The sequence below is a fragment of the Strongylocentrotus purpuratus genome, unplaced genomic scaffold, assembly GCF_000002235.5.
Source record: "Strongylocentrotus purpuratus isolate Spur 01 unplaced genomic scaffold, Spur_5.0 spur5_scaffold_16, whole genome shotgun sequence".
NCBI classification, from domain to species: Eukaryota; Metazoa; Echinodermata; class Echinoidea; order Camarodonta; family Strongylocentrotidae; genus Strongylocentrotus; species Strongylocentrotus purpuratus.
Genome location: NW_022145601.1, coordinates 25,161,945 through 25,189,334, shown reverse-complemented (window position 1 = coordinate 25,189,334; position 27,390 = coordinate 25,161,945). Strand labels below are relative to the sequence as shown.

Below are 27,390 nucleotides of genomic sequence, written 5' to 3'. Positions count from 1 at the left end.
AATCCAAGGGTTGAGGGTTTGAATCCCAGCCAGGCACTAATGTCTTTTGGTTCATTTGTTTGACTCTCAATCCAAGGGTTGAGGGTTTGAATTCCAGCCCGGCACTAATGTCTCTTGGCAAGACATGAATCCACATTTGCCACTCTCCACCCAGGGTACCCGGTAGGATGGAAAAGTCATTGTGGTTTGCTCAGCATTGTGAGCGTCTTTGGAATTCTCCATGGGGGTGAAGAATGTACATTTATGGACAAGCCTAAATTTGATGACCAGGGTGATTACATCTGTAAATCACTTAGGGACATTGTTGATGTATTAAACTCTTTATAAACCAAGAATATATTCATATGTTAGTGCCTTGGCAGGGAATCTAAAGTTATACCATGTGATACAAAGCATTATAGAAGACACTGTAAAGCTTCCTCTCTTTCATCTCTCAGGATCTAAAAGTAAAATTGCTCAGCCAGTTGCAATAAGTCAAGATAATAAATGGCACATAGGATCACATTGTCAAGTTCAATGTGTAGCTTTCAATAGACTTTAAAGCCCCACTGTACTACTTGTAGCTACTTGCTCCCTCTATATAGCAAGCAAAGCCTAATCGGTGACCACTGGTCCCCCATGATCCTCTTTTTCTAATGTTAATTGAGAGCTGAGTTGATGAGATAGCCACCTGTCAGTGACTGCCCTGGGTGGTCTAATCCCTCCTAGCCAAACTAGTACAGACGGCCTTTAAAACTTTACAAGAATCACTCTCACATTATCATAAACACATGAATATTGTGAATAAAGATACTTACATCGATGTAGTTGCCATTGATATAGTCACCAGGGAGACCATCATTGATAATAACTCTTGAATGGTCAACTGAAACAAAAAGGGAAAAGGAAAATTATCAACTTAATTAAAGGGAAATCTGATTCCAGATTGCAAACTGCTTGTAATGAAAGCAGAAAATTGCGAAAATAATACACCCTTTCACAGTTACAAGATTGTGCATGCGCCGACATGGGCGCCATTTTACTCATGTTTAGTCATAATTTAAAATGACGCCCATGTTAATAACTCATTGAGAAAGTAGCTTGCTCAAGACTAATGGAGCATGTTGAAGCTAACAATCTTGCTGACCCATTTCAGTCTGCATATAGACCCCGACATAGCACAGAAACTGCTTTGATCAAGGTGAAGAATGATATTATGTTTTCACTTAACTCAAACAAAGTAATTCTTGTGGTATTATTAGACTTGTCAGCAGCCTTTGATACCATCGACCATCATATCTTAGTCTCTCGTTTATCAACGAGGATTGGTATCAAAGGCACTGCCCTAAAATGGTTCCAGTCTTATCTCGATGGCTGGTCAACACAAGTAGACATTGCAGGGGAATTGTCTGCGCCTATCATTTCCAAGTTTGGTCTGCCACAAGGTTCTGTAGTAGGTCCTGTTGGTTTTACAATTTACACCCTCCCGGTTAGTGATATTACTCAGCATCATAATGTGTCATACCATGTATATGCGGATGATATACAGTTATATGTTTCATTTGATCCCAAAATACGTGGTGAATTATATTGTGCATTGTTGTCACTGCAAAACTGTATCTGTGATATAAAGAATTGGATGTCCATCAACAAGTTGAAATTGAACGACAGTAAGACAGAGTTTTTTATTGCTGCTTCACCACACAATTTCAGAAAATTGCCAGACATAACTCTCACCATAGGAAATATTTCCGTAAAACCTACAGACACAATTAAAAACTTGGGCGCATTCTTTGATGTTCATATGAGTATGAATTCACATATTAACAATGTTAGTAGAATGGTCACTTTTCACTTAAGGAACATATCACAAATTCGTAGATATATTGATCAATCAACTTGTCATCATGCTGTAAGGTCTTTAATTCTCTCTAGACTTGATTATTGTAATGGACTTCTTTCCTCTCTTCCAAAGTTACATGTAAACCGTCTCCAGCGCCTACAAAACTGGGCAGCACGTCTTGTGTTTGAGGTCGGTAGAAGTCATTCAGCTCAACCATTAATTAATTCCCTTCACTGGCTTCCAATTCAACAGCGAATCATTTTTAAGTTACTCTTATATGTCTATAAATCATTGCACCACCTAGCTCCTAATTACCTGTCTAATTGTTTAACTTTATATACACCAAGCAGAAATCTCAGATCTTTAAATGATAACCTCCGTCTAAATTATCCAATTACACGTGTCCAAGCCGGGGATAGGACTTTCACGGTAGCAGCATCCAAAGGGTGGAATAATCTCCCCATGTCCATCAGACAATCTGCCTCTATCGATATTTTTAAGAAGGCTCTGAAAACTCATCTCTTTACATGAATTCTCCTCTATGTTTAATTATTTAATTCAATCAATTGAATTTAATATTTTATATGGAATATCTAATTGTAGCCTTTAATTACTACATGTAGTAATTAAAGACCAATAATATTATTTGATGTTAGCGCTCTGAGCCTTATGGGAATGGCGCCCTAAATGTTCATTGTATTGTATTGTATTGTATTGTAATATGATGTGAGCTCGCAGCGCAGGCAGTGACGCAACAATACATATGCGCACCATCAATGTTTACTTTCAAATTAGAATGCTGGCCTTAACAGTGAAGGGGTATATTATAGACATCAGTATATGGGTGTTTGTAAGGTAAACATATCATCTGATATCGGTCAAGTGACTACATGTATGTCAACAGGGCCTATGGTACTCTCCATTCCATAACATATACCAAGGGATAGCAGTTGGTTTTACTCAATCAGCTTCAAAAGAGAGACTCACATGCTCAAACAAGATCTGAATTTTATGTTACATATGGGGCATGAAAAAAAAAAAACCTGAAAGAGGAAGTTCTGAATTATGCAAAAGCCTGAATACCAGCATTCCTTTTATACAGGTGTAGATATATTATATATTCCTGATTTTTAAAAAAATCACTTCCCTAACCACCATGTTCATCAATATAAAGTATCATTAGTTATGCATGGTTTTCTTTGAAGAAAGAAATCTGTTCTGTAAAAATAAAGGATAACAATAAAACTGTTTAACCATAGAAATTCCCAATCTTACAGGTAATACAAAGTTCAATTTATTTATTCATCATCCATAAAAATTATAACAAATATTGACAATATTTGACGATGCATAACAATAATAACAATAGATGAAAGGATACCTTCAAAAAAAGCACGGGGCTTGTACAATAGAAGGCACCTGAACAAAGTTAAATAATACATTTATAATTGCAAAATAATTCACCCAGCCACAAAACACAATAGTCACACACAAAAATGCGCCTACACACAAACACACACACACACACACACACACAGAGACACACCCTCACTCACAAACTAACTAACTACTAACCGAAATGTAACGCAAACAATCTTTTGAAAATCATTGTTGGAGTACATCAAGTATTGTAACTGTTAACGAAATGCTGGTTAAGTTTACGTTTGAATACATTGAGTGTGGTTGCATCGGAAGTACAATTTTCAATTTCGTTTAAAATTTTGGGACCAGTATACCGAATGGATCTTATATCTAACGAATTTTGAGGTTTTGGCAGTCGAAATTTCATTGAATTGCGGGTAAAATGTGAATGAATATCTGAATTTAGCTGAAACATATCATGAAACGAAAGTGGAAGAGTATTGTTTATATATCGATACATGAAAATACCAACAAGATATTTATATATGTCAAAAATGTTTAAAAGATTTAACGAATGAAAAATAGGACTAGAATGGGCAAGATAATGCGAAAGAGTACAAATTCGAATAGCTTGTTTCTGTTTCTTAAAAATACTTACTAATCTGGTTTTACACGCTGAACCCCATACAATATTACCATACATGAGATACGGCAAGATAAGAGTATTGTATAATAGAATTAATATATGTGGGGGTACTGTATATTTCAATTTATATAAAATTCCAATGGTTTTACTTATTTTATTACAGACATGTCTGACATGAAAATCCCATTTTAGATAACAATCAACATGTATACCAAGGAAATTATGACAGTCGACGAAATCAATCAACTCTCCGTCCAATTGTACTTTGGGTAAAGCGATACTCCGTGAATTGTTCAAACAAAAATATATACATTTAGTTTTTTTAACATTGAGACATAGCTTGTTTGTTCTTAACCATTCAACAACCTTGATAAGTTCTGTATTTGTTTGACATATTAAGTCATTCTGATTATAATTTGAGGCAATCAAACAAGTATCATCTGCGTATTGAATAAAGTGAAACAATTTTGAAACACAATATAAATCATTAACATATAATAGGAACAATAGAGGACCTAGAATTGATCCTTGAGGAATACCTGTTTTGATCAAAAGTTTTTTAGAAATATGAGTTTTATACATTGTACATTGATTTCTGTTTGTTAAATAATCTTTAAACCATAAATAGGGTATACCACGAATACCATATCTAGATAACTTAGAAAGTAATATGTCGTGATCCATTACATCGAAAGCTTTCGACAGGTCTAGAAATATACCGATAACAAACTTATTTGAGTGCAATGCGTTACATACTGTATCATTAAAATCAATAAGAGCATGATCAGTTGAATGGTTTGGCCGAAAGCCATATTGATGCATGTATAAAATATTGTTATGTTCAAGAAATTTATATAGACGAACGTAAACTAATTTTTCTAGTAACTTTGAAAAACAAGGAAGTAAAGAAATTGGACGATGGTTGCATATATCATAAGGATCCCCTGTTTTTGGTACAGGAACAATTTTTGCAGTTTTAAGCCGGTTTGGAAATTTTCCAGTCGAAATTGATAAATTCATAATGTGCATCAACGGACGGGCTATAGCGTGAATAGATTTCTTTGCTATATTTTGACTAACATCATCAACTCCAGTGCTATTTGTATTCTTTAAATTCCTAAAAATATTTATAATTTCGTTTTCAGATGTAGGGCACAAAAATAACGAATTTGGATTTGATGCGTTCATGTAATCCAAATGGTGTTTATAAGAGCGAGGAATCTGGGCAGCTGTTTTGGTTCCAACGTCATTAAACATTCTATTGAACAGTTCGGATATTTCGCACTCATTGTCTACTATCACACCGTTGACTTTGAAATGATTCGGCAGGACTTTAGCTTTTCTATTTAAAATACCATTGATAATGCCCCAGGTTTTCTTCAGGTTATTAGAGTTGTATTTAAGCATATCACCATAGTATTTTGTTCGTGCTTGTCTTAGAAGAAAAGTAACTTTATTTCGATAAGATTTATACTTCCTACTCAAATCTGAAGAAAATTTCAACTTCAATTGCTTATATAACTTATTTCTCCGATTGATACAAGAGAAAAGAAAATTATTTATCCACGGTTTTCGAATTGATTTTTTCTTCCTACTTTTCTCCTTGAGGGTAAAGTGTTTATCATACAATTCAGAATAGATATCTATAAATATATTATATGCCTGTTCGACATTTGTGGATCTATAAACACACGTCCAATCATATAAATGTAGACCAATGCAAAATTGTGCAATGTTTGCCTCCGTAAAATGCCGTGTACGAACATTTAAGATAGGAATAGAAACCTTTAATTTGTAGTTAATTTGAAAAATTGGAAAATGGTCTGTAATATCACAATATAGAACTCCAGAATGAATATCATCGATAACGTTTGTGAATATGTTGTCGATCAATGACATTGATTTCGATGTTATTCTGGTGGGTTTGTCTATCAAAGGATATAAACTATTAGAGTGGAGAATACTCAAGAAGTCAGAAACATGAATATTTTGTGAATTATGTAAGTTTATATTAAAATCACCCATTAAATATATGCTTTTATTTTCTTTACTAATCTTAATGAGAAGTGCCTCGATTTCTTCAAGGAAGCAGGGAATATTGGAAGCAGGTGGACGATATATGGTTCCAACTATAATATTTTTTCTTTCAGATATATTTATCTCAATAAAAATGGATTCGATGTTATCATTGCACATTTTTAAGTCATCTCTGGTCTTGAACTCGAAGCAATCTCTTACTAACATAGCAACACCCCCACCCTTCTTTTGTATTCTGTTGGAGTAAACAAAATTATATCCAGAGAAATCGAAACAATGTGGTGTATGTTCTTGAAGCCATGTTTCCGTGAAAGCAATAATGGAAAAAGGATAGTTAATTGCTGATAAAAAATCTGAAATATCATTGAAATTTTTGGACAAACTTCTTGCGTTAAAATGTATAGTACTAAAGAAATATTCTTCTCTTGTGACATATTTAGAAACAAATTCCTGAGGTATGTAATAATTGCATTCACTGTTCTTAAAAATATCGCAATGTAAATCAGGGTCAATGTCATCAAGTGCATTCAAATTATCTTTTAACAACTCAAGTCTGATGGTATTGAAATTTTGTAACGAAATTGTAGAATCGGCAGTAAACATATTAGATTTGAAATCTTCGTCGCTAATCAGACTAAAAGGAAATATGCATATTATACAATCTTTGCACATCCAATCAGAAACATTTTGAATAACATGACATGATTCATCGTGAAAACAGTCACAGTTTATACAGCAAACGGAAGAGTTTGTTTTGACGGTGCACCCACAACAATTAGTATTTGCTCTGTATCCAATCATACAATAACGAATCAAACACTCATACAGACACACATACACTCACTCCAAGATAGCAAGTTCAGTACTTTGTATTCTCTATACAGATAGGTTTCACAGTCCAAAAATGAAGGAAAACCCCCCACCCCCAATCCGCCAAGTTGTTGACATGCTTGACGATTGCATAATAGAACATGTTACATAATCAACTAAACTGTTTACATTCTTGGATTACTGAGTGCCGAAGTATTAATTCAAAGAATTTGGAATCGCATTCTATGAATAAATGAATTAAATCATTTTGTTAAATGGTTGACATGGGAACGGGCTATGCACATGTAGATGGTACTGTAATAAGGCGTGCTTCAAATCAAGATATTTCGATTGAAAGAGTGTAAAATAAAGAATATAAATGGCATATAGTTACATAAAATAGTATTTTTAAAAAAAATTACAAAAAGAAAAACGGTGACGTGTCGTAAAACGAAATTCCATGTATAGACGCATTATTTTGAAACAATCGTTCTACTCACGAAATGAAGTCCAAGTTGCTAGTGTCTGTGATTTTGGCCTGTGCTCCAGTACTAGTTTTACACCAACCAGTCGAATTCTAGTTGACATATTTTGTGTTTTTCGTAGATTATAGGCTTCTCTTTCCAGCTGATATCGAGCTTTCTTTAGTTCGGCTGGCAAGTCGGTACGTATCGTTATTCTAGGCGTATCGTCTGGAGTCTTGGCCGGCTTTGGACGTCGCTGTATTCGTTCGAAGGCGGCGAGGACTTCATTGCGGTCGGACATGCAGACAAATCGCACGATGATCGGGTCGGGAGTTTTGATGTTCTCGTTTGGCTTACGTGGCAATCGGTGAACATTGTTGAATATCATATTTTGTGCCGTACTTTCTGAGACATCGAGAGATGTAATTGCTTTTCGAATAACTTCTTGTATATTTTGGTTCAAATGAACATATTGGAAACATATGCGATCCTACAATATTCAGTGATTGTTGTCGCGGTTGAAATCGAGTCTAAAGTGATGAAATTGTAAATAATAAACTCTTTTTGTTGCATAGCTCCCTCTCAAGGTCAAGATATTAATTTTAGCTATAATACAATGTTTCTTGACTAAAATCGACCGATTGGCTATTCCCATTTGGCAATTACTTACCACAACTACTTATTCTGAGATTTTCATGGTCGTAGCTACCATTGTGTGGCCGTAGGCGCTATTTGAAAATGATTGAAATTTACTGGGAGCTACGATAAATTATGATATTCAATTTATCTCAAAAGCAGAAGTGTTTTAGGGGCTAAATTTTTTAGTGCTTATAATAGATCCCCAGGGGCATCCAAATATTCAAAAATTGTAAAGAATCTTTATCCAGCCAATTTCCAAAATTCCCCCCAATTTTGTATTACCTTTAACAACTTCCTACAGCCTACATGTCAAAACGAATCTATTACCATGGCTAATATGGAGGTAATGATAATAATGGAGTGCCAGGAGTGGCAATGTGCCAAACATAAATGCTATACAAGACTCCACTATTATTATCATCATTACCTTTGAAAACTTTTAGAGTCTCACGCTCCCACTGCCTAGTCATCACGCTTCATTAAAGGCCAATCACAATCATAGGTCAACAAAAGGTGTATTTCCAACTTCCTTATTCTATAGAAAGCCTTCTCACCATGATCCAATGATAACAAAGGAAAGTCTACACAATGGGTTCTCAAGGGGGAGCCATTTTCATGTCTCATTGTGAGTGCATTTATAGCTGAGACTTCCCTATAAAGGATGTCAAATTTGACTGGCAATTTTAGTCAGCTGTGAAAATTAAATAATATTGCTATATATCTTTAGCATTAGTGTTCACTAGAAAAAGCAGCAGACTGCATTATCATTTCTTAAAGAAAAAACTGAACAATAAATTTACCTTATTTTCTGTTCCAGAAATGTAAACTAGCCTTATTTACTCAAAACATAGATGTGTGGTGCAATGCACAGACATGTCAATACAATAGCATCACAATTACTATCTAACTGGTCCACCTTGATATTGTCTTGGTTTCAATAAAAGCAGAAAAATGAGAGAAACCAATTGGTGAAAGTTTGAGCCATATACAATTGAAAATAAGAAAGTTATGAATTGTTGTAGTTGTCATCAGTGAAACACGAGGTGACAACACTGTGAGGTTTCTTGCAAGCTCCTCTCCAATTTGCTCTGTACAGAATTTTTCATAAACTTCATTTTTCTTAGTTATCAATAACGGAATAGACTTGTTTCATACAGGGGTTGTATAAAAACATATTTACAATAATTGTATGTAGGGTGAATGTATGATTGGAAATTTATGAAGGGAAAGTATAATTTGTTCAAAGTTTCTTAGTACAAGGCAAATGGGAGAGAAGCTCGCAAAATATGTCACAGAGTTGCCAATTTTTGTTAGGTTGAACGCACCTTCAAAACTTTCTTATTTTTAATTCATTTTCAATTAATCTTTCTCTGAAAGGTTTCTCTTATTTTTGTGCTTATCTTAAAACCAACTTAATATCAGGGTGGACTTTCCCTTTAAATTGTATACCAAGCTGATGCATTGAGCTCACTACTTACATGGAAGAATATTCTTGTAACGGTTCTTGCTCTTGTTTTCTGCTTTATCACCAATTTTCCTTGGGAGGAGATGCTTATTGTCTAACAATTGCAATGCCTTTGAAGAAGAAAAAACATAACACAATTAAAACTGAATTTTTCCTTTAAAAAATACAATCAATATTTAATATCAACAATGCCGATTGAGAAATAATGTCTCTCATAGATTCACACACGCACACAAACACACGTGTGCACCATCTCTTTACCTCAATGAATATTCAATTATGTATTCTTTGAGGATTCCTAAAGAAAAGTTGCCATATTCCAAGCATTAGAGATCATAGCATGTGGTTTCAAGATTCTACAAATATCATAACATATCTTCTTCTTTTTGTTATTCTGAATCAATTGTACTTCAAACTAGGCTCTAATGAAGAGCTACGTGTATAATACCTGATATTCTTTTTTATAATTCTCATAACCTCCATCATTATAATAAAGCTTTACCTCAAATTCTTCTTCGAATCCAGCTTTCTTGGAGTTTTCTCTGGATTTAGTTTCCTTCTCTAAGACCTCTACTCGATTCCTGATCCCTGATGCAGAGATCCTGGTAGCATTGAAAGGCTGTAAGACAAACACAGGTACGTCCTTTAAATACTAGTGCTAACACCACAAATAAACAAAACTGTATATGAGTCTATCAGCATGTTTCTTCAGGATTTCAAACACGGTTAAGTTCCAGACTTTTTCAGGTACACACTACTGTAGAAACACACCATCATCAGATTTTAACGCTAACGCCAGCTAAAAAGTGTACATGTCTCTGGAAGTTCATTTGTCGGGTAGACACATGGGACACAATGTGTTACGTTACTAGAGTTTCCTCAATTTGATAAATTCTTAGATGGCATTCATGACACATTTTTTTTCATATAAATGGGATGTTTGTATCATTTGTGTTACCACTCTCTTCAATTTTTTCAAACAGTTTTAGTGAAATTGAACCTCATAATCTCTTTGGCTAATTTTAGGATAAATCTGATGGCCTCCTCAAGATGCCTCAAATCTAAATGCAACCTTACTATAAGTATAACATTATCTGCAGCCTCCCCAGGCTGTTCAGCTTTAGTCCATATTTGTCTTACCACTTTGAGATGCACCACATAGCCTGTTGTTTCCACCATTGGGTTTTTCCTGTAGTGGTCTACAAGATCTGTCAGGGTCTCAAACTGCTCGCCTCCACCAACATCATACTTGGTATCCTGTAATGACAAGAAAGCAAAAATGAAACCACCTTCCAAGGTGGACTGATATAAACCTTGGTTTAACTTAGTCTAGTGATCAATGGAGAACCAAGTATCAAGCTTTTTTATTCTGTCAAAAGTTGATATAAATCTGTAAGTAAATAATTAAACAGTCATGAAATGGAAAAGATTGATTTCTTGCTGACATAGGTTTCACTTGTTCATTTCTATACAGAAATATGGTAATCAAATATACCAGGCACTGAGAGGCTCCAATTAAAATTATGGATTCTCTGAGGTGACTGGCATAGCACCACTTTCTGAAGAAAATAGTGCTATGCATCAATTGTGTGGTTCATTGACAAAAAACAAAAAAATGAAGTGTAAAGTACATTTGAAAATGTACTTCAACTCACAAAATGCCGCAAACAGAATTACAATACAAAATATCTGCAATTAGCAAAAGTTTCTTGCTGTAAGAATGGTTGTCCTTTCACAATGCGTGAAATTTTCTTGTTATGCATTACTCAGCTGGGATGCAAAACGGATCGGAAACAACCACTTGTGTTTGGACATACTGACCTGGCATCTGATCATGACATGGGTGACCTTGTCTTCAGTGCGTACAGACAGTACATAATCACCCGGCTTACTGTGGCTCTCTCTGACAAGGTAACTGCCATTCTTGCCTTTATCCACCAATGACTTCTCTGCCTCCTTACCAGTGATGTGACCATGGAACCATCTGAAAATACACCAAACATTAAAGGCATCGCTTAACAATGTTTAATCTGAGATGCATGGCCCTTAAAATGTGTTATCACTGTCTGTGATATGGTGGAATGTTGAAGCCCTAAAAAATTTGCTCTTCAAAATGATTAAGAAGTGACTCAAAAAAGCAAAATCTTTGAGTGACCGGTTTTACCATACTCATTTTCCTCAATAGACTGTAGTGTTATAAAAACACAAAATTTAATTTCGATTTCTAGTCATAAATACAGTATCTTGATATTCAGACAGGCTTGTAAAAGTCATGGGATTCCTGACTGACCTAAAGGTTTATAATTATGATTGCAGCATGAGCTAAATCCAGGATTTTGTTTCAGATTCTGAGGCAATGTCACTGAGCCACTTTAAGATCAGAATGTGACATCAACAAACAGCAGTATATACCCCAAATAGCAATGGTGCCCAATTCTGTCACTGGTCTTTAAACCGATGTCCAGATGTATGCTCACGTGCAAGTTTGTTAGGTGGCAATGATTTTGAAACCTACAATTACCATACATACATTGTACAATATACATGTATAGGTAGCAGTATTAACATGAGATTTGACCTGGTAAAGTTGGTAAGACAGAGATTTCATTTTCATTTCAAATCTCTTTATTCCTCAATGTTTACTTTTGAATGCCCATATCTATTAAAGTACTATAAAATCAAATCTTACTTTGTGTCAGTGATAACTTACCAACACCTACACATGGACAAGTGGGGTCAAACAATTATTATGAAATGACAATCCAAGATATCAGTGTCCTTTATGATGCCATTCACAACATAATGAACATGAATCAATGTCAAATGTATAACTTAACATGATGTTCAGACATGCCCACACTACAGCGAAGCTGAATTTGAAACCTTGAGACCCAGCCTACCTTTCATTGGTTGGATCAGCACAGTTGAGGGGGTATTTGAGTTCTATCATCTGACCGTTGCGTTCTTTGAGTTGATTCCTGCCCTCTGTGTAATGCTGTACCAGCTCAGCCAGGGTAGCAAACTTCTCACCTCCATACAGGTCAAAGAAATCGCCTGTGTTCTGAATCTTGATGTGGGTCACCTCACCATTCCGCCTAATCATGTACGTAAGCACAGAAAATGAGAGATTTAAAGTGTGTTAAATGTGACATTATTGTGTTACATAATACACTGTGTGTCCCTATATGCATATTTTCAATGCAGCATTTGTATTGCTCAGTATAATTTTTCAGGGTATAAAATACATGTACAAAAGACACAAAAAAAACTACATTTATATTTACCGTAAATCTCTGTGTATAAGACGCCCTTTTTTTGCCGCCGAAAAAAAATTCAAAGTCGGGGGTGCGTCTTATACGCAGGCGCTATGCCTGGCAATGTCTCCCAGCTCAGTAATCGGTGTGCTGACTCACCACTCGGAAACTAGAACAACACTCAAATTTGTCTGTCATCTTGGTTTGAAAGTAATCTTTCTGATAGATTTCAATATGGTAGTTTATAACAATAATTCCTCCAATTTTTCTTCTATTACACACGGCGTACCACAAGGTTCTATCCTAGGTCCTCTACTGTTTTTTAATTTACATTAAAGATCTTACACATTCAACTGCAGTTAAATGAAAGTCGTTCCCGAAAGGGTTTTTTAACATGGACCGGGCTTGCTGCCGAGTCAGAAAAACAAAAACAAACAAAACAAAAAAAGGGGTGCGTCTTATACACAGGTGCGTCTTATACACAGAAAATTACGGGTACATTTACCCAATTCCTCCCCCACCCACCAAAAAAAACTGATGATGACCGTACACATGCAGTATGCATGGATATGGCCTGGGGGGTGTTTCACAAAGATCCTAAGTTGAACTTATCTCAAAGTTGGACTCAAAAATTATGGAAAGCCATTAGCATCTTTGAAAATATTTTGTAAAAGTTATTTTGAAAGGCATAAAATGTTGATTCAAATCATTCATATTTTCTATCATCAAAGAGATTTCATGTTCTGGATGTGGAATTTATAAAAAGTCTAAAATGCTTGAATTTCTGCTATATCCAATGGCTGTCCATATTTTTTAAGTCCAACTTAGTGTTAAGTTCTACAGGATCTTTGTGAAACACCCCCCAGGCTATATAAGCTATGATATGTCCATATATGACTAGTTTCAATAACAAGCACTTTTAATATTTGTTCAAGTGGTATAATGTAGGGTTATGTAAAAAAAAGAGTAACATCAAGTACTTGCAAAAGCTTGAGTACTATTCGTGATTTACTGGCCTGTAAAAAAACGAAGAGTCAACCCTACACTTCGTGATTAAATAACTTCTATCTACGAAAGTACCTACTCAAAACATGACCACATGAGTGATTAGTCTCTTCTCAGTGACCATTTACAATTATTTTGTTAATATCTGCTTCATGTACCATCACCGTTCTTGGTTAACAACGGTTTTTCAAAAAAATGTTGGGTCACTAAAAGGGAAAGTTGAGTTTTGTTGCAGAGGGCATTATGCATAATCATTTTTTGGTAAGATAATGAAAAACTGAGTGTCAAAATTGAAAGAAGATACAATTTAAATGACATCCCCTAGTCTCTCTTCCAGCCATCTCTGCAGACTATCCATGTACATACAAAATGCACTAATATTCTTTTTCATCCCCAGCTCTTAATCTTTCCTGTCAATGCGATGCTCTCCAATTCTCCTTCACATTTCAAGGGTCCCATAAATAAATCTCATGTACTTTCAATCCTTCGCTTAGTTTTCATTTCACTTCGACCCATCTTGTCACTTCCTCATTGCTTGTAAACTCTAGATCTCTTCATGAGACTCTCAAAAACTACCCATTGTATATAACCATCAACCTGTAAAGCAAATTTATAGGATTGGCCTATTTTTGTAAATCACTTTTTTTAAATTATCAGACTTAGCTTCCTTCTGTCCAATCCTTTAGTCAAGAAAATAATACGGTGCATGAATTAAAAACAATTATACAAAACTCAAGGCCTAAACAGGGAGATGACAGCATCTCCCTGGTCTAAGCAAAATCTCAAGTAAATACATGTACATGTACGCACAAAATGTAAAAAGAAAACAAATATTCTCACTACTGTGGTTCATTAAAAAAAAAAATAACTAGACTTGGTGGAGATGTATGTTTGAAGAAGAAAAAAATATGGGGTGTTTGCAAATCTAGAGCTACATGTGTATGGCATGCATGTATTGTACATGTGGGAAGATAAGGCCTTCATGTACAGTGTATATGATTAATGTACTGTATGTGAAGGACCATTCAATAAAGAAATTTAAAGACAACAGGAAAAACAAATCAGATGTTGGGTAGACATTGTCTGTTACCTACAACCTACATGTATGTTCTTAAAGCCCCTCTAAAGTGTTGGGAGCCCCCCAAATTTGATGGCAAAATTTCACTTAAAAACCTGTATCATAATGTGAAAGAGGATGTCATTTAAGATGCATTTCTGCATGGATTTTCAAAACAAATGTGTTTGAAGTCGAAAATATTTAAAATTAAGGTTTTATGCGGACAGCAAAAAATTCAAAATATGTTTTCTTTTATCAAAATTTGTCTTCAAACACATTGAGGGGGGGGGGGGCGGATCTTTGCAGAAGTGTGTCTTAAATGACATCCTCTTTCACATTATGATACAAATTTTGCCATCAAACTTTTGGAGCATTTGGGGCTCCAAACACTAGAGGGGCTTTAAACCCATTCGCGAAAATTGAGTTGACCACATTGTGTGGTTTGCCGTGTTAAAGTACAGACTGTATTGTGTCACAGAGCTTGAAAGTTGCCTTTCTTGCAAATGTTGAAATGATCGCAAGAGCCATGAGGCTTTTGAAGGGGCAGCCATTTTTTCAATGAGTCATCTTTCTAATAAGAGGTTGTCTGGCTGGCTATTTCTGGACTTGACTTGATTTCGTTTTCTCTCTATTCCCATAGCACAAGCTCCTAGAGTGAACATGTAAATTAAAACTATATCTGGGGTTCATGAAGGGGAAAATGTCCTCTAACCACAAACTGATTCCACTCAATACATTAATTACGACTCAAGGGTTTCTACAGAGTTCAGTAGAATGGCAAATACATTATAATTGTAGTGACGCAAGTATACTGTGTCATGAAATATATTTCATGTCATAGAGAATTCACATACAAGTCAAGCCAATTATACATGTACATGTAAGTAGACCTCTATAGCATCTGAAGAAACATACAAATTGAAACATTTTTTGCAGGTAATATTACAATTTCTACAAAAAACTACAAAAACTACAACTTCCATTATGTAGTTTTAGATTACATGTATCATTTAAAAAAGATTGTCAAGATATTGTGTAGTGTACAAAGTAACTATACAAGAGATTTAAAAAAAAACTTTTTGCCTTCTTAACTGAAAACCCAGGCTACACTGTATGTGCCAGATTAAATCCATCAAATTAAAACACAAAAAATGTCAACCTCTTCCTTCCATACACATTACCACAATTCCATACAAATAAACATATATAAAATCTTGCCATTTTGAAATATCTCCTCTCATTTTTACATTATGAACAGACTAATATCAAATGCTTGTTCATTTTGTTTGTAATTTTGATATTTTATACAGAATGTAGGGGGTAAACGATGGGCCTTCCATAGAGTCAGGTTTGACTTATGCCACTCTCAAGAATATGGACCATATTACAGGTGTATATTCTTAATATCATAATTTAAAAGTTTAGGAAAACCAGAATACAATGAGCATAAAGGAGGAAATGTTAACAACACAATTACACTTTAATATGAAATATCTAATTCATCTTTTTTCCTGTATCCCAAAATTTTGGAACAATACCAAATTCATGCAGTATTGACATTACCAATACTTTTATTGAACATTGTACTGTACATCCTATTCCTAAGCAAACAGTTGCAATGCATTTACAGTTTACAGGCTTACAAAATGAATCAGTTTGAATGTCACATTCCAAACATGAACATAAATGTGGTAAATGTACATTGCAAATATTATACCCAAACAAGGAAGTGAACAGAACTTTATTCACCCAGCAAGTACTAAGAGCTGAGAGGTATATTGTGTTACGGTACTTGTTCAATTGTCCATTATTTGTGTTTTTCCCATGCTGTGCTCTTTACAGACATCCCATCTCCGAACCAGGTCAGCTCTTCAGTCTCTGCCTCGTAAGAATCTACATTAACCCTAAACCAAACCACGCTCTAATAGGTGACCCTATGGAGCGCCATGCCTTTAACACGGCAGCTTCCGAATCGATAGTCGTAAAAAAAGTTTCGACTAATGGCCCCGAACTTTGAGATAAATTTTCAGTACCCTAACGACCTCTGATTGAAATAGAAAGAAAAACATTTGATTGAGGAACTCCCTACGTACATCCACAAAAATTGTTATACCGGTATATCTAAAAACATTTTAAAACATGAACATAAATGTTGCACATCTTATACCCAAACAAGGAAGTGAACAGAAATTTATTCACCCAGCCAGTACTAAGAGCTGAGTGGTATTGTGTTACTTGTTCAACTGTCTATTCTTTGTGTCTCTTCTCAAGCTATACTCTTTACAGAGATCACATCCTTCAACTGGGTCAGCTCTTCAATCAATGCCGAATAAGAATTTACATTAAAGGAACTACTCACAACGTTTGTTTAAAGATCATTTTAGACACTAAATCAACAAAATTAACAATAATTGTTTTGATTTCAATTTTCAACAAAAAAATTGTTTATCACTTGGTAGGAAGTAGACAAAAATCCACAATTGAACTAGTTTCACATTTCTTAAAAATTTGAAGTAGCTTTCTAGCTTTTACGGGTGATGTTTACACTGGTATTGTTGTTAAAATTATTCAATTTCTCAGTTGTTCAGGATGTTTAGCATGCACATGTATGGATTCCAAAATGGAAATCCTTTAATAGGGCGAGGCTCGACACCAACAGATGCCTGGGACACATGACCACCTCAAATCCAAGCCCCGATCCCACCCCTACCCCCCCCCCCCCCATCCAAGCCCGGACCTCTCAAATTGTAACTTGTTACACAGGGCTCATGCATACGAGTTCAACCTGGATACCCTTCCAAAAATTATTGTGTGGAGCCTTGTAATAAGGTCGGGATATGGTTATTTATTTGGATGACCAAAATCAAAAGGAAACAGTTTGGCCGGTTCTTCATACACAAATCTCTTCCTCCTAGTAGATTTGTTTATTGATAAAGCGTATGTCAAAAGCTTGTGGTGAAATCGCATCATGGTACAAAGTGTCAAAAAGGCAGTTTTTATTGTTTAATACATGTAGTAATGTACCCAACATATCCTAATGGAAATCTGCATATAAGACAAGCAAAATCTAAAGTCTGCAAAAAGAAACAAATCTCCACTAATTTTCAACAAAAGAAAGCATGAATCATGATTTAAATAAACAAATATGTCAAAAATTAATGGACTGGTGAAAAAAATTAGCACAATGTGGTCTGTAAGCGATCAGGAGTTCATGAACTCACTAGACAGATACATATATTCATTTAAAGGGTCTGATTGAGTACTATTTGAAGGTATGTATGAGTTCATGCATAGAGAAATGAGTTCATGCATAGAGAAATGAGCTATTATTCTTCTTTTCTTTGTTTAAATTCCCATATGGTTGAATAACATAGAAGCAACATTCATGTCACATCATAAAATGAGCATCACCAATATTTGTTTTCAAGTACACCTGTATGTCAAATGTCCCTTTTTTTAAATAAATGAATGAAATAAATGTTGCATTTAAGTGGGAGCATTGTGGTATAATGGTGAAGGTTCTTGATTCCCATACAAGACGTCCTAGGTTACACCCTTGCCTGGTGCTTACATTAAGAGAAAGTATTTTGTCCACATTTGTCCCTCTTGACCCAGGGGTATTAATCTGTTGCCTACTGAATTCTCTCATTCCCATATACTTTACACAGGAAGACACAGAAGACAATGGGTTAAACAGGTACCTCCATGTACATGTAGCAATGCAAGGCCCACAGGAAGAGTACTAAAAATGCTGATGAGGTTAATATACATGTAGGTTAGTAAGAATCAACTTATCAATAATCAATTATTAATCATAAATTCTTTCAAAGCTCTAATCTGTCATATTTGTCTAAGTGTCATGTAAAGAATGTCCTGTACGTGACATATCAAAGTAAACATAAAGGTCCATACCTGACTGATAGTGTGAAGTCACCCGGGTTGCTCTTGCTAGGTCGACATAGAAAGCAGCCATCAAAACCATTGTTGAGAAGGAGCTGTTCAGCCTCCATCCCAGAGATGTTTGGGTGGAACCATCTGGAGGACAAGGTTAGCAAAATAATGATGTCTTAGTCAACTAGTTCAAACATTTAGCTAAAGAAAAGAACATTTCAATTTTAACTTCCATTCGAATCTACAATTTCACTCATGAAACAGAAAAAACATATACAGTAAACGTTACATCAGGACAAGTATTATAACAAACAATTCAATTTTAAACAGTTGAGAAAAAATGAGAAAAAGGGTAAACTAAAGATTTAAAAAAATCACATTAAAAAAAAAAAATGTTAGTTAGAAAGTACATGTACATTGTCAAAATATTGGCATAACTGTTCAGTATCTCTTCAGTTTCCATGCATTTGGTTTACGTGTTTTGGGGGGTAAAGGAGATTCAATGAATGCTGTAAAGGTAAAACTGCTGGGGAATTTCTCCATTAAAGCTGCTCCTTTAAGCTTGTGACATCTTCATAACAATTCTACCTTTAAGATAGAAGGAAATGACATGTTGAAAATCACAGGGAACCATCTCATTATCCTATTAGTGTCATGTGACCAAAATAAGGACAGAAGCTCAGGGGAATTTCCCTGTCTACCTTTAGCATGAAACGATGTTTAATAGCTAAGTAAATATCTGATTACTTTATCAAACAGACAATACCAGCCTTGATCTACATACATGTTTGTTTTTTTAAATTTATAAATCAATCCAATCAATCAATGTTCATAATGATATCTTTATATTAAAATGTACATGTATTGTATTTAAAGTGCAGATACAAGGTATCATTAACAATGTGATGAAAGGGGTCAAAGCTACATGTACATGAAGGATTTATGATTCTTTTTAATGTTGCTCAAGATTGTTTTTGTTTATCCCCCAAAATTATAATATCCCGATCACCAGAACAGTGACTTACATAACAGTACACACCATAAACAATCAGGCATTGTCATATTAGGAATGTCCAAACAGAACAATGTGTACAACAATTCTGTTCTGTATTGCCAGCAGGGTTGCCAAGTTTAAAACACTGACATTTTACCAAATCAGGCAAATTGAAGTGCTTATACTGTAATCATGTACATGTACATGTATGTATATCATGTACATGTATAGTGATTGCAACTATTCAAGTGGATTTAACTTTCTTATTTTTTGTTTGATTTAATTCAAACTTTCACCAGTCTGCTTCTCACATTTGTATGCTTTCTTTTTAAGTGTAATGTACATGTAGATGTCTGTTAAGGTAGGATTTCCCTTTAATTTAAATTCAAACATTATACTGTGCAGTATATTTTGTACATGAAAGAAGTTTTTATGTCCAAATATTACGCTGTATTATGTGCATGTACATGTGGGTCTGGCATCAGTAAAAGGCTGCGTACTAGATACACATGTTGGAGTACACATCCCCTCGTCTTAGGCATCTTCTGTCAATTATGGCTGTGAAGTGCACTAGGAGGGAGGAATCGAAAGACAAATTGAATTACCAGAGCGGGCTCCCAGCCCAAAGGGAAATGCTCTCCATGGACATGTCTGCAATTAATGTGCATCCCATATTAATAGACAGACCTTTAGATACAGTACATACACCCTTTTTCAGTCTTTAGCACTTAGCAGTGGTTGAATACTTTTTACTTGTTATGGGTTCATGATGGAGAAAAATGAGAACCAAAATGACTACCATGCAGGGGAAGTGTTTACATACATGTAAGGCCTACAGTGCGTACATGTGCATATACAGTTTAGAGGCAATATATTAAACATACTAATTAATCACATATTAATCTGCAAATCTTCGCTGGAAAGTCGCCTGAATGTTTGGATCGTTCAGGAAATCGCAGACAAAAAAAACACTGTATGGTATCCGCGCTCGTACAAAGAAACTTTTAACATGTAAACCAATGGGATCTCATCAAAATGCGGCCCGTTAACCGGGGCATTCGGGCATCTTTTGAAAAGATTATTAACCGGTAGGCCGGAATGCGGGTATCTTTTAAAGACTTTTGACCAGTAGGCGGGCAACTAAAATCACGACTCCAATTTTGACCAATCAGACGGCTAGATTTCTAAAGAGTCTAGGTATATAAAGTGAATGAGTAACAGATAAATGAGTACAAACACAGACGCATTGGTATTTCATGATCGATTCGACCCTACTGGGCTAATTCGGCCTCGCATTTGCAGCAAGGCAGAGTTCTCCCAAAATCCGAGTTGGCCCGACTCCTGTACAACATACAAAATGTACATTATACTCAAACCAAAATACCTTCACTTTGACATGAGTGAACATGTACGTACATTTTTTTATAAATGTAATGCTTCCTGGGAGAAATTTCAATAGTTTGAACATATTTGTGGCTTACACCCAGTAAATGAGATCGATTGATCGATCTGTAATTGAAAAACAAGTCAGAAAAAATCTTGGAACAAGCGGGATTTGAACCTGCCATCTCCTGCTTGCCGGGCAGCGACTCTACCACCAGGCCATCACTGATCCATGCCACAGTCACGATGAACTAGAAACAAATACCCAAGCTCTCCTGATTCATTCTGACTTATTAATATTCATTAGTCCGCCATAGGACAATATTACTTTTATAAATGTAATGCTTCCTGGGAGAAATTTCAATAGTTTGAACATATTCGTGGCTTACACCCAGTAAATTTACTGGGTGTAAGCCATGAATATGTTCAAACTATGTACGTACATGTAGTTCATTTATTTTCATTACCTAGTTGTTTCCTTTCTTTCTCAGATTTATTTCATGTTTACATGTAAAAGTGATCAGTGTCTTATTTTGATTCAGATCAGGGGAGCAAGGGAGACTAAAAATTCGCCTCTTTTCCTTCTTTTTTTTCTCAGTTTCTTTCTCGTGTGTAAATATATATATATATCATCTTTATTCAGACCAGGAAAGTAATGAAACAAAAATCCTGCCAAAGAAAATTTCTACAGAATGTATATTTCTGTACAGACTGTACAGACTTCAGAGTCAATAAATTTTTTCTTATCTAATCTCATCGAATCTACAGGTATCTCATGACATTTCGATAACCATCATAAGTCAATAAATCAGAGAGTCTCTCTTCCCCTAAATTACAAAGTAATAAACTTACATGTACATGTATGATGCTATTAAAATACATTTCAGGTTTGCTGGACTTTGTGCTTGGCTCCACTCAGTGAAATAAGGTGAGTTGTAAAAAGACAAATGTGCTGTATAAGCTCATCATCATACAAAGGAAACCATGGTTTCCTGCAAGCCCATTTTAGCCCCAAAAAGGAGAGCACAATCTCTACAGAAATAGACATTTCCTTTGGCAGATTGTTAGACTTGATGGCTCCCCTAGTCTGAATCACAATGAGACACTGGGCACATTCACACACAGGGGAGAAAAGGAGATTTGAACTAAGATTTAAATCAACGTTTTAAGCTCCTATTTAACACGTGGGATAAAATTCACTTCCACTGCCCTTTACTGCAACACACAGAGTGCATATACAGTATGCAAGTCAGGGTTATTTACACTCACAAAAAATGAACTACTGCATATAATATATACAAAAGATTTGATCGCTCTAATTAATAAAGGCATGTTCACAAACATGTACAGTGTACATGACACAGCAAATTGTCTCAAAAAGCAAAAAAAAAACAGCTATTACAGTGTAAAACAGAAAAACGAAGAAGACAACAAGAAAACCTCCCTCGTCCCTCGTCCCTCCCCCCCCCCTAACAAAAAAATAATAATAATAAAAATAACAAATAAACAGTTGGAGAAAAAAATTATAGGTAAATTTCCCCCAAGAGAAGGAGGAAATGGAAGGAAAAAAATGCTTCCTGCTTCTAAAAGGACACATGAACTTTTCCCCACTTTATTTCATAATAGACTCTACATGTGCATTTTCGAAGTGGGGCTTCAGAAGTCATAACCTACATGGTACTAGGCCTGTAACCGATCATCGGATCGGGGGCCGATCTTGAGCTGATCAGGTGTGATCGGATAATAATTTCTGATCGTTGATCAATAAAAATGATCGGAAAAAAATTGGGAGATTTTGTTTTAATGCCGAAAATTTTCAAGTTTTGGGCTATCAAATGCTTTTAAAAAAGTCATACATGTAGCTGGGATTATTTTGTCATTTGGAGTTGTTGTAGACCATGTTTGTTGATATTAGTGCCTTTTCATGACTTTGAAATTAATAATATTGGTCTATGAGAAGAGGCAAAACATGCGGACCGCCATCTTGGATTATAATGTACTGTAGGCATGTGTACTTCCATAGTCAAAGTTAACACAAACATGTAGCATTTACTTGCTACTTGTTTACTATTAGTCTATAAATTTATCAATTTATTCTTTTTCAGGTTTTTCCAAAATTATAGACTCATGTCAAGTCAATTTCTGGACCTAGAGAACCTTGCATTAACATGTATAAATCAAAAACATATTTCATATTTATAAGAAACAAGAAGGTACCGGTGCACACAAAATTGAATATTATAGACATACATGTACATTATAGACTAACAATGAAGAAAAGAAAAAACACCCCTAAGATTCAGTTTAAAATAAATTATATATAGCATATCATAGAACACACATACATGGACATGTACAAAGCAGTCTAATACAGGTAGTAAATGAGAATATGTGATATTCACAAGAAATGAAAATAGAAATATTGAACAACAAAGTATTTTAAAAAAGTAAAAAGGAATTTAAAACCAAACCAATGAGAGAAATAAAAAGTAAAATCCATCTGGAAAAAAAAACATTTCCAAGAGAAATTGGAAAGTGTAAATTACAGATAAAGATTTACAGTTTTGAACATTAAATAGCAACGCCTTTATTACCATAGGCCTACAGTGGCATTTTTATGGAAAATAAATTGATCTTGTAAAATGTCGAAGGCCCTTTTCAAATCAAGGAAAAGAGCACCATTGACTACCAGGTACACATGCCTTTGTCCATATTAATGTATCTACACTGTAGTATAGGCTGAATAGCTTCAACTATTTTGGTCAAGCATGTCATTGTCAATGTTGAATACCCAGGCCTACAGTGTACAGTGTACATCCTAATTGATGTTCCCTTGGGATAGATTTTTAAAAAAAATACTAATTAATCACAATAACTGGAACTACTGTACATATAAATATTGCATTTTCTAGAGGAAACTAAGATTACAGTTGCTAACTGAGCACTGTGCGCCTGTGTGAAGTTATCTACTGTAATGAGGATCTGAGACATTACGGTAGATAACTTCACTCAGGCGCGCGCACGCCCGCCCGCAACCCACCATTGGTATAGTATTGTGCAGCGGTTTGCCGTGAAACCTGTGAAAAAGTGTATACTAATATCAACATTTATCTGAAAAATATTCCAAAAATAACAAGAAAATTGACACGAAACAGGTAATAAACATAACAACTTTTAACTCATGACCTTTATTTGGACATTTAATGTAGACTATTTACTTCATTTTGGGTAAGTTTGAGTAGGGTATCTTCATGCCGGAGTTACGGGTCAAATTTTGGATAGGTTTCTGAACAAGCACCCAATTACCTACATGTATATCCTGATTAGAGTCTATACGATATCTTGCCTTGCAAATTATGATTTTACCTTTTTTTTGATGGATCACATTTTGGTATAAATCAGCTGTAAACCCAGTGCGAGAAGTAAAGGTCTTGTTGTTTTAATGACTTTTTCAGTTCCAGTGTGCACGCCGATCGGACATCAAATTTTTAGATCGTAATACGCCTGGAATCCTCATTGAATGATTGATGATAAATTAAGAGTAAGACTCTAACGTCTACTGTTTCTAGACTCTAGGTCTACTCTAGTTGAACCAAATTGTAGTAAAAAACTTTGCCGTCCATTTGGTAATAATTCAATTGAAATAAATGAATTTGTGAAGAACATGAGATATCATATTCATAGATCGAATATCACATTTGTTTATATTTTCAAAATTCATACAGCCAGGAATACTCACACTTCCATCTACTACAGTACGACTTCATAGCCAACCCGGCAGCTCAGGCCGGGAAGTGCACATTCATTGGCATTGTAAACTGTACTACAGGATTGTAGTCTTTTTGACTCAACTCAACAATCATCTCGACCAGGCACAACCAAAAATCACACATTCATGACATTTGAAAGATATTACTGAAATCGCTTAGGAAGAAAATAACAATAGTTTAATTACCTTCTAGACGCCATTGTCAAATCTCGGTTAAATAAGATTTATCTACCAACTCCGCAATATATCCGGGTCTCTCACCCCAAATTATTATATCAAAGGTTTGCTGTGTACTTTAGAGATCGAGAGTGATTGCTTGTATTGCATTGTACGCTAATGATATGCACATCGCTCTCGTACGCGCGGTATATAGAGAGCGTGCGTATACAGTCGAACATAGGCGCCTATTATGCTACAGTATTTGTGTTAGGCGGGCGCGCCCGGCCGTGCGAGGTATAAGGACAGCTCAGAGGTTATCAGTGCCGGATTCAGGGGGGGGGGGGGACACAGGGGTACGTGCCCCCGGTAAAAAAAAAGAATAAGGGGGAAAGGGGAAAAGAGAAAGGGAGAAAAGAGAAAAAAGAGGGGGAAAGAAACAGGAGGGGGAAAAGAAAGAACAGGGAAGAGAGAATGAAGAAGAAAAGAGGGAGGAGAGAAAAGGGGAGAGGAGAAAACTGTGAAGGAGGAAAGGAAGAAAGGGGAAGAGAAAGGAGAGAAAAGGCGGAAAAGGAAGAAAGAGGGAAAGACGGAGGAGAAAAAAGGGAAAAAGGAGAATAATGAGAGGGGAAAAGAAAGAAGGGGGATGATATTATAAGAAGGTGTTTTTTTTACCGGGAAAGGGGGGGGGGGCACGCAATTTTGCAGTGTGCATTATATGAGGTCCCTCTTGGCAGGTGTGTAGCTCCCCCCCCCCCCCAAAAAAAAAAAAAAAAAAAAAAAAAAACAAAAAACAAAACACAAGAAGAACACAAAAAGAGAAAAAAGGGGGAAAGAGAGAATTTTTGTGAAAAGGGAACAAAATGAAGAGAATTAAACAACGATAGAAGAGAGGTGCGAGAACATGAGGAATTGAATTTCTTTTAAAAGAATACGGGATAACAACCAGGGTCAGCGTTAAAGGGGGTCGTGGGGGTGCAACGTCCCCCCCCCCCCCACCTGTCAGGATATTGGCGGTAAAATTGCGCTGCTGTCGGGGAAAAGTGAGGAAAGGGGGAGGGGGGAAATGAGCCTAGGGAAAGGAAAAGAAAAGAAAAGACAAGGAAAAGAAAGGAAAGAGAAAAGAAGAAAGAAAGAGAAGATAGAAAAAGAGGAAGGAGAGGAAACAAAGGAAAAGAAAGAAAAGAAAGAAAAGAAAGAAAAAGAGAAAAGGAAAAAAGAGAAAAGGAAAAAAGGAAGAGAAAAAGGAAACAAAAGAAAGGTGGAATGAAAGAGAAGAGAGAGATGGGGGAATGTTTTGGGGGTTAAACCCCCCTCAATAAACCCCCCCCCCTTTTTTTTGTTGCTCAAGGGGGGGGGGGATGTATGTTGAGTAAAAAAAGAATTAATGCTCCTTTCCCTCCGTTTCACTTCAAACTACAAACTTTTCCTACTTTAAAGGAGCAAGGGGTTAAATCCCTTCCCGGCCTAGACAATCTGCCCTTTAAATGTTTACCATCTAGTACATTGTGCCGCCAGAGTATTTTAGTCTTATCAAAATTATATTTTGGAATAAAAATAAACGTCAACTGCAGGAATGCAAGATACATCTCGCTAGGTATTTTGATGAAGAAATAATATTTTACACATTCTAAAGTGTATACACTTTAGAATGTATATATGCTTTCTGAAGGGGAGGGAGAAGATAGAGGGAGAGAGAGAGAGAGAGAGAGAGAGAGAGAGAGAGAGAGAGAGAGAGAGAGAGAGAGAGAAAAGTATTTATCTCATATACCAAATATAAATTTAAGAAAAAATATCACAAAACTACGACTGAGCGCACACAACTTACCCATAAAAACGGGAAGATATAAAAGACCAGAAAACATGCCTCCTGGCTTAGTTTACGATTCTGTGAAGACTTCAATGATGAATCTACTCGTACATCTTTATATTTATCACATTTCCTAGTTATAAAATTGATAAATATAAAGATTACGAGTAGATTTTCTTGAAAAATCAGCGATTTGGAAGAAAATTTTAGTAACTTGGAATGTCAAGAAAAATTCATATATATATAATGAGATTAGACAATAAAGATATAAAAGATCTTTTCTCTTCGTTCATCAAAAACATTATTGCAGTAAGGGGTAACTTTTAGACTATTTTTTATTATGTAACAACAAAGTAAAACAAAATATAAATACAAACTTATACAATTTGATAAGAGATAAGTATACAGCCTTTTTATGTTCTCTATATTTCTTTTATATACTCGACCTAATGTATTAAACGACAATGATCAACCTATATAGACAAGGCAAAAATTTACAATCTTGTGTTTTTGGTTCAATTTTACAGTAGGTCGCATATTTAAGTACTATTACGTCATTTATTTTAGGCCGAATGACTACCTATTGCATTCCATGTATTTTGTATATTACATGAGTTATAATTTATTTAGAAAATTGCTATATAACGTTTTATATATCTACTATCTTCGGATGTATTATTACGTGAAGAAAAAAGAGTTTTCTGCTGTATATAATTTTCCTTCTGTTTTGCTACACTGCATTGTAAATTAATTGATATGATATATATGTTTACAAACAGAATATTGAATTGTTACATTGTATTGTAAATTGATTTATATGATTATA

General features: G+C 35.3%; 1 protein-coding gene across 1 annotated transcript in view; it reads right to left on the bottom strand.

Annotated features, from left to right (window-relative positions):
* Nucleotides 1-24,935, bottom strand: part of LOC578886 (tyrosine-protein phosphatase non-receptor type 11) — a 35,473-nt gene extending 10,538 nt beyond the window's left edge. The window contains exons 1-8 of the mRNA XM_030987129.1: nucleotides 24,785-24,935; nucleotides 18,474-18,596; nucleotides 12,146-12,340; nucleotides 11,067-11,229; nucleotides 10,386-10,502; nucleotides 9,748-9,864; nucleotides 9,259-9,355; nucleotides 798-865 (exon numbers count right to left, since the gene is read on the bottom strand). Of these exons, the coding sequence (XP_030842989.1) occupies nucleotides 798-865; nucleotides 9,259-9,355; nucleotides 9,748-9,864; nucleotides 10,386-10,502; nucleotides 11,067-11,229; nucleotides 12,146-12,340; nucleotides 18,474-18,596; nucleotides 24,785-24,798 (894 nt within the window). The 5' untranslated portion in view covers nucleotides 24,799-24,935. The remainder of the gene's footprint in view (nucleotides 1-797; nucleotides 866-9,258; nucleotides 9,356-9,747; nucleotides 9,865-10,385; nucleotides 10,503-11,066; nucleotides 11,230-12,145; nucleotides 12,341-18,473; nucleotides 18,597-24,784) is intronic.
* Between the last annotated feature and the right edge of the window lie 2,455 nt (nucleotides 24,936-27,390).